Source organism: Silene latifolia, unplaced genomic scaffold (genome assembly GCF_048544455.1).
Source record: "Silene latifolia isolate original U9 population unplaced genomic scaffold, ASM4854445v1 scaffold_511, whole genome shotgun sequence".
Lineage (NCBI taxonomy): Eukaryota > Viridiplantae > Streptophyta > Magnoliopsida > Caryophyllales > Caryophyllaceae > Silene > Silene latifolia.
The window spans coordinates 630-8,938 of NW_027413423.1; the positions used below are offsets into that span (position 1 = coordinate 630).

The window sequence follows — 8,309 nt, forward strand, 5'->3', positions numbered from 1 at the left end:
ATCATCAAGGAGCTAGGAGTAGCTACCAATGAAGCTTGGCTTTTATTATTGTCTTATTTTAAAGTTATGTTTTGGATTTTTAGAACTATTTTGATTTCCGTGTTCGACATGGAAATGGTTGATCCTTTCTAAACAATTGTTGTATTTTGGATTATGATGGCTTGGTTTGCAACCCAAGTCACCCCTTTTATCGTATTTCCTTGTTCTAAAAATTCGTCTTTATATGCTTGCACATAGAAACATATGATCATCCACTTAAAGTGATCCAATAGACAACTATAATGATGGGATTCATTATATGTCCACAAGCTTAAGGCTTGTGTATGATCAATTATAAAGTGATGTTGAGTTGATGAACTCTCCTAAAGGAATGTAAATTACCAAGTACACTCATCAAATCTAAAACTATTAGTCAATCTATGAGATAGTCCTCCTTATACTTCAAAATCATTATTTGTGTCTCATAAGCTATCTTTGAATCTCCAGTGTATTTATTCAAAAGATAGAGTGGGAGAAAAATGAAGACACAAAGAACACAAAGCAAATTTGTATACTTGAGTAAATGAGATCTACGAAAGAAAGAATGATTTGTATACCTATATAGATAGTGTACACGAATAGATGAGATCTATGGTCTCGAATAGATGACATCTACATGACAAAAGAGACCAAGTGAAGTAATCAAAAGAATATGTTCTCAAGATAACTACACGAGGAGACCAAAAGAAAGTTTTGGAAGAAAATGACTAAAGAAAAGTCTTAACAAGAGATTTGGCTAGTTTATGACCAACATTTGACCAAGAGTTTCAATATTGATATTTACTTAAGAGCCTAAATGAAACGAAGTTGCATCCTTGGAAATAAATGAGATTTATTACTAAAAGTTGCAAAAGAAGATATGCCGATATCTACAAAAGCTAAGTTAATTGTTAACCACGCTAGTGCCATTACTTAACCTCATTATGAAAATGAAATGGTTAAACCTCCTTCCGGAAAAGGGTATTTTGAGAAGGACGTATATTAAATGAAATTCACATTTAAATAATGACATTGCTACGCATCATTATAAAATGAATGAGTTAGAGATTAAAAATCTCTTTCCATAAGTTTAAGATTGAAACCTTTTTAAATAGGTATTTTGAAAAGATATGTTGGGAACATTTGGTTTTATCTTAATAACTTGGCAAAGCAAAATGTATTTCAATTCTTGAAATGTTTCGATTGAGTAGTCAATTGCGAAACATGTGGAATTAAGTGGGAGTAATTCAATTCTTAATTGAATATTTAATCTATCGTATGACGATTCGAGTTAATTAAATTACTTAAAATTGACGGACGATTTTGGAAGTAATATTTATGTGTCTCGTTGTAATTTGATTAAATTAGACACGGTCTAAGTAATCGAATTGTTTCATTGCTTAGATGAAATTATTGTTTACAGAAACAATTGAAACTGAATGAATAATTTATTATAAATACAAGACGTTGTGATTTATAATTGGTAAACCGTTTTGGTACAAGTAATTATGAATTACTAAGTCGATTTTGTACATGACGTATTTTTATTAATACGTTGATTTTTAATATGTTAAAAATGCATGACAATTTTACATGACTTGTGACATGTGACAAATTGATAAATTGACAAAGATAAAATGGAACCCATTTTATCTTATATGGACCGAAATATTGGAGGGAGTATGATGTTTAAATTGTGTTAAATAATTAAGTGGAGAGCATAATGATTATAACTAGTTTGTAGCCATGCAAACCTAGTTTTCTTGAGAAGAATTACTTGTCCATGCATTGGCTCACTTCTCCTCTTCTCTCCTCTCTCCCCACCGGTTTTCAAAGGCCTTCATAGAGAGTTTTTCTCTCTAATTTTTATTCATAAATTTACATATAATTTCTAGTGTGAGAAATACAATAATCTCTACATCTTATGAAAATCTAGAGAAATAAAAACTCCAAAATTCCTCTTCTCTTGGCCGAAAATTCAAGAGGACAAAACAATATTTTGGGTCAATTTTATTAAGATTAGTATTGTTCTAGTAATAATAATATTAGTCTTTTAAGAGGTTATCTTGGGTATAAATCCTTGGGAGGGATTCTAAGCTTGAATCCTTGTTCATCCAATATTAGGAAGCTCAAGAACAAGTGAGTAGGAGAACTCATTTGTGCCCATATATCCGAAATCTCAATGTAAGGAAAACGATTTCTTCTTTATTCTTATTCATGTTTGCATGCATAAGATCTAAATTTATTTTTATGACAAAATTAAATTGTAACATATAAGAATATGTTGTATAATGAGATATAGATTTCTAACACTACCTAGTGAACCTAATCCCTAGACTCTTTTGATATTATTTAAATGTGTCTTTATTTACATCGCAATTAGTTATTAGAAATCAAACAATCAAACCCCATAAAATTTTTACCTTTAATACGGACTTAAATATGACGGTAATGCTTGGAAGTTGATTGATCAGATAGCTACTCACACCGGCCGAGTATGGTAACTTCAGAGGTAGCAAGAGAGGAAGTGGTTCAAATAATGTTATTGTGGCACAGCTGGAGGCTTTAACGGCTCAAATAGCTAAATTAAAGACATCTCAGTCTTTGGGTAATAAGCAAGAAACGGTCCATGCAATGATTAATCAAGAGGTGTCCTACGAGAGATGTGGGATAGATGGTCACACTGCGGCTAAGTGTATGAGTACCATTGAAAAAGTTCATGCTTTCCAGTCTTTCAAGCAAGGTACTCCCTATTCTAAATTCTTCCCTGAAAGGAGTCAGAATGTATTTGCTCAAGCCCCACCGCAGAATACCTATATTATTCCTCCAAATCGTGGTAATCAACCACAAGGGAACTTTGTTCGGCAAAATAAAGGTGGTTTTCAACAGATGCAACCTCCTCCTCAAGCTCCAAGTAATGAGATGGTAGAGATGAACGCTCTATTGCAACAAAGTTTGATGATTCAACAAAAGCAAACAGCTCAGATTTCCGAACTAATAGCTCACAACAAAATGTTGAATACTTAAGTTGCTCAAATGGCGGCTCAAAATCCTTCAAAACAGTCCGACAATCTTCCTCCTCAAGGTAAACAAGCACATAAGCAAGTTAATACTATTTCTTCGAGGAGCGGTACTACTTATAAAAGTCCGGATATGCCCATTGATGAAGATGAGGTTCCTTACATGCATCCTAAGGGATTGGGTAATATCGAGTTGAGTGATGACGAGAAAGAATTAGGCAAGGATCAAACACGGGATAAGCAAAAAGACAAAAAAAAAGAGGAACAGCTTGGTTACTCGATCGAGTAAGCAAGGGATTGATCAAGGATCCAGCGTACTCGATCGAGTACTACATGGGCTCGATCGAGGAACCCCCCAGATGATAAATTTTCGTGTGTTTCAGCTACGGCATTGGAATAAAATAGGATCCTCGATCGAGTGACCACTGGACTCGATCGAGTACACCCGGTAACTGACAATAATGCTTCCAAGCCGACTTCTAATGCAAAAGAAGCCGAGCCAATTAAAATTCAACTACCTTTTCCTCAACCATTGCAGAAATCTAAGCTTGAACCACAGTTTGGGAGGTTCATGGAGGTAGTGAAGTATTTTCAAATAAGTGTGTCATTTACTGAATTGGTCACTCAAGTGCCGGCGTATGCTAAGTTTTTGAAAGAGTTTATCAAATAAGCGGTCTTTTGACGAAGTTGAGATGGTAGCATTCACTCAAGAGTGCGCAGCCGCATTACAAGCTAACTGACCACCAAACCTAAAGGATCCAGAGAGTTTTTCTATTCCTTGTCATATTGGTAGTATAGCTATTGATAAAGCCCTTTGTGATTTAGGGGCTAGTGTTAGTGTTATGCCGTATTCAATATGCAAAAAGTTAAATATGGGTCAACTACGTGTCACTAATATGACCTTGCAAATGGCTGATAGATATTTAAATAAGCTTATGGGTGTCTTAGAGGATGTGCCAGTTAGAGTAGGGAAGTATTTCATTCCACTTGACTTTATCGTTATGGAAATGGCTGAGGACTCTCACGTCCCTATTATCCTAGGTAGACAGTTCCTTCATACTGCAGAAGCACTCATAGATGTTAGGGATGGTAGTTTGACACTAAGAGTTGGGGATGACACCGTTAAATTTGTTCTTGATAACGCTTTAAAGCGTCCCCACTCAGTAGCTCTATGTTATATGCTTAATATTGTTGATCCTGCTATTCATGATTCATTTACTTTGTATTTTGACATGAATCCGTCTGACGCCCCTACTGTTGCGTCAGGACCATGGAGCAAGAAAGTAGATGAGATAGAGAAGTTTATTTATGGAGATGAGCCTCATCCCGAGCGTTTATAGCTTTGATGACAATGTTGATATAGTAGTGAGTGGATGCCTTGGAGGCCGAGATTTTTCGAGAGGAGCCTGTCAAAGTTTTTGATGAAGCTCATATGACAGATGAAGTGCCCTATCTCCTTCCTCGTGATGATGACTTGAAGAGCGATGGACATACTTGCTCGTATTTTATATTAGATTTTGAGTTTGATGAGCCAGAACTATATTCATTGCTTACATTCTTTACTTGGACCATTTATTATTGGTGCTACTTATGGCTTTGTGTAACATATGCGCTACTTTTTGATTTACTATTGCGAGCTTTGAGTTATATTGATTGTGATTTGTATGGGCATTTGTTTTAAATGCAGGAATTTGCTCACCAGAAGAGTACTCGATCGAGTAAGCATGGGCTCGATCGAGTACCCAAGCTTTTTGGGTTTAATTCGTAGCTGGCTTAGATAGCAATTGTGCGGTTGGTTATTTTTCCCTATTTTTGCAGCTGGTTTGGGGGAACTCCTACGCTCTTACCCGGTATTATTTTCCCATGTATCTACTTTTATTGTATTATCTCTAATTCTTTTCCATTCCTTTTGTTAGTTGTGTCCTTTAGGTTGATGGAATTTTTTGTGTGATTGCTATTGTAAGCGTCACAATGACGACACTGTGACATTTAGGTTTGGGGAGGAGTTTAATTATGGTGTGTGATTTACTTATTGTTTTGTGCTTTTATATCAAAAATCATAGAAATAAAAAAAAAATTCAAAATCCATAAACATGTTTTCCTTTGTTTTGGGTCGAGTCTTGGTGAATTGAATAACAATGATGTTAAATTGCATTGTTTTTGCATTTGAATCTCATATAGTTGTCCATGTACATTGTTTTGACCCGTTTTTTTGGTGAAATGTGAGTATATTATATATGTATCAAAAGACCAAGTTCGTATACAGTCAAAAAATACTTGATAAAAGACCTACAAAACATCAGAACCAATCAAATGAATCCTAGCCTTGCTTGAATATTCAGATCAGTAAGGCCATCCTTTTCCTTTGCTTTACTTCGAATTCTCTGCTGCAGCAGCTCCTTCAATTGCTTTGCAACCAGTTCTGGTCTCAACAGACATAAATTATGCCTTGCAGAATTTCGATGATACCAAATGACATATCTGAATGCTGTTACCATCAGAGCCAGCACCTTTATAAGCATCCTGTTACCATTTGCAGACTGAACCTCACTGACAGTAGGGAAATTCCTACCAGTCCAGGCTTCGATACATTGTTTTACTCTGCAGCTGTAGGTGCACTCTTCAAAGAGATGTGTAAGTGTCTCAGCTTGATCTTCACATAGAATGCATAAAGCATCCTGACAGTAGCCATAAGCATGCAGTTTAGACTTAGTGTTGAGGCCTTCCTGCATTATCACCCAAGAGATAAAAGAGTGCTTGGGTAAATTCCAGTTGCTCCACACCATAGGAGCCCATACTTGCTGAGGATGTGGACCCATCAGCCAGTCATAGCCATTGCTAACAGTATACCCTTTATGATGAGGCACCCAACAGTTATCAATGAAGCCATCTCTGATCTTATTCTTCACTTTGCATATACTTTTCCATGTCCAAGTAGAGTCTGCTGGAGGGGTGTAATCATGCCAGTTAGCACCCTTGAGATAAATGCTATCTACCCATTTGATCCACAGTCTATCAGGCTTAGTATAGATCCAGTTCACCAGTTTGCCCACAGAAGCTACATTCCAAACCTCAGCTTTTTTGATGCCTAAACCACCTTCAGTTTTGGGTCTAGTAACTTTATCCCATCCCACCAGAGGCACTCTATGATACTCAGTACTACTATCCCAAAGAAAGTTCCTGCATATAGTCTCAACTCTTTTAATTGCAGCCTTAGGTATAACAAACATAGCAGCCCAGTAATTGTACAAAGTGTTAAGGACTGAATTGATGAGGACCACCCTGCCTGCATATGATAGCTTCTTAGCTCCAAGACTTCTAATTCTAGTCACCATTTTTTCAACCAGGCTATTACAATCCTTCTTTGATATTTTGCCAGGTTGGATTGGCACCCCTAGGTATCTAAAGGGCATTTTCCCCTTCTGAAACCCAGTGACAGATAGCAAATCCATCTGCAAATCTTCATTCATACCATTAAAAAAGATCTCAGATTTAGTAGCATTGAGCTGCAGTCCTGATGCATTTGAAAAGGAAGTGAAAGCTCTCATCAATAGGAGAATGGAGGGGGCATCTCCTTTACTGAGAACATCGCAAGTCATCAAGCAAACATCAAATGGGTAAGTTTGAGCCCTTTGCACAAAGGATGATAATGGAAAGGCCATCTGACAGTAGCAAAATTAATGAGCCTAGTCAAGTAATCCATACAAATAGTAAAGATTAAGGGAGAGACTGGATCACCTTGTCTTAGACCTCTCTTCCCCTGAAAATAACCAAAATTATTCCCATTTAAGACCAAAGTATAAGAAGTGGTTCTGATGCAGGCCATAAGAAGAGAGACAAACTTGCTAGGAAACCTCAAACCAATTAGTAATTGTTCCACAAAGTCCCACTCTACAGTATCATATGCTTTTTGCAAGTCTATCTTGAATAGACATCTGGGGGAGACATTGTTCCTTGAATATTGATGAACTATATCTTGACAAATCAGGACATTTTCTATAATGGACCTTCCCTGAACAAATGCTCCCTGGTTCTCATGAATAATGTCAGGTAACACAGGAGCCATTCTATTGCATAGAATTTTTGAGACGACCTTATACAGAACATTGCAACAAGCAATGGGTCTGAATTGCTTTACAGAAGTAGGTCTCTCACATTTAGGAATCAGGCAAATATTAGTTGCATTCAGCTGAGTTAACAATTGACCAGTGCTGAAGAAATCCTGGACAGCTGCAACTATATCATGCCCAATCAACTCCCAAGCATCCTTATAAAATCCACTAGTATAACCATCTGGTCCTGGAGCCTTATCCCTGGGAATAGAAAAGATCACTTGCTTCACCTCCTCATAAGTCACAGGCTGATTCAGGAGAACAATATGCTCATCAGTACAGACCTTACCATATTCTAGCACACTATTTCTAACAGTTTCAGTTTCTTTCCTACTACCAAGAAGCCCTGTATAATATTCTAGAAAAGCATTCTGAATGGTCTTACTGTCAGTGCAAACAGTCCCCATCTGATCCTCAATTTGAATAATAGTATTCCTCATGCATCTCTTCTTAATGACACCATGAAAGTATGCTGAGTTAATATCCCCCTCCTCAGTCCACAAGGCCTTAGCTTTTTGCCTAAGAAAACTGTCCCTTGCCTTCATCGGTCCCCTCAAATTCTCCATAGCTGTCACTTCCATATTGATCAAAGAGTTATTGAGAGGGTCATCAATAATTTGAGCTTGTAATTTAGCAAGAATATGCTCAGCTTCAGCAGTCTGGATCTCAATATCAGAATAACATGCTGCATTTAAGCTCTTGAACTTAGGCTTCAAGCTTTTTAATTTCTTTACAATGCAAAACATTTTAGTGCCATTTATAGGAGCATCCCATACCTCCTTAATCATAGGAAAGAAAACAGCAGCACTACCCCACATGTCGAAATATTTAAAACTCTTCTTAGTTGCAGCATTCAGGTTCTTATTAGATATAACACAAGGGTTATGATCCAACAACCCTTCAGGGTGAAAATGCCCCACCATTTCTGGATACATAGATAGCCAAGCAGGATTGACTAAAAACCTATCAAGCCTACTGAACTTCCTAGTCCCAGCATCTTGTTTATTTGTCCAAGTATAGAAGGCTCCAGTAGCTTGAATATCAACCATGTCACATATACTCAGGCAATTCACAAAATCATCCATATCCTCAACCCTAGTCTGACCCCCTAACCTCTCATCAGGATTTAAGACAGTATTAAAATCTCCAGCTAAAGCCC

General features: G+C 36.9%; 2 protein-coding genes across 2 annotated transcripts; one reads left to right on the plus strand and one right to left on the minus strand.

Moving 5' to 3' along the window:
* Nucleotides 1-3,910: 3,910 nt before the first annotated feature.
* LOC141639661 (uncharacterized) lies at nt 3,911-4,378 on the plus strand. Its single transcript, XM_074448735.1, has one exon. It carries the CDS (start codon nt 3,911-3,913, stop codon nt 4,376-4,378), a length of 468 nt encoding a protein of 155 aa, XP_074304836.1.
* A 969-nt stretch (nt 4,379-5,347) lies between these two features.
* Nucleotides 5,348-6,586, minus strand: LOC141639660 (uncharacterized). Its single transcript, XM_074448734.1, has one exon. It carries the CDS (start codon nt 6,584-6,586, stop codon nt 5,348-5,350), a length of 1,239 nt encoding a protein of 412 aa, XP_074304835.1.
* Nucleotides 6,587-8,309: the final 1,723 nt, after the last annotated feature.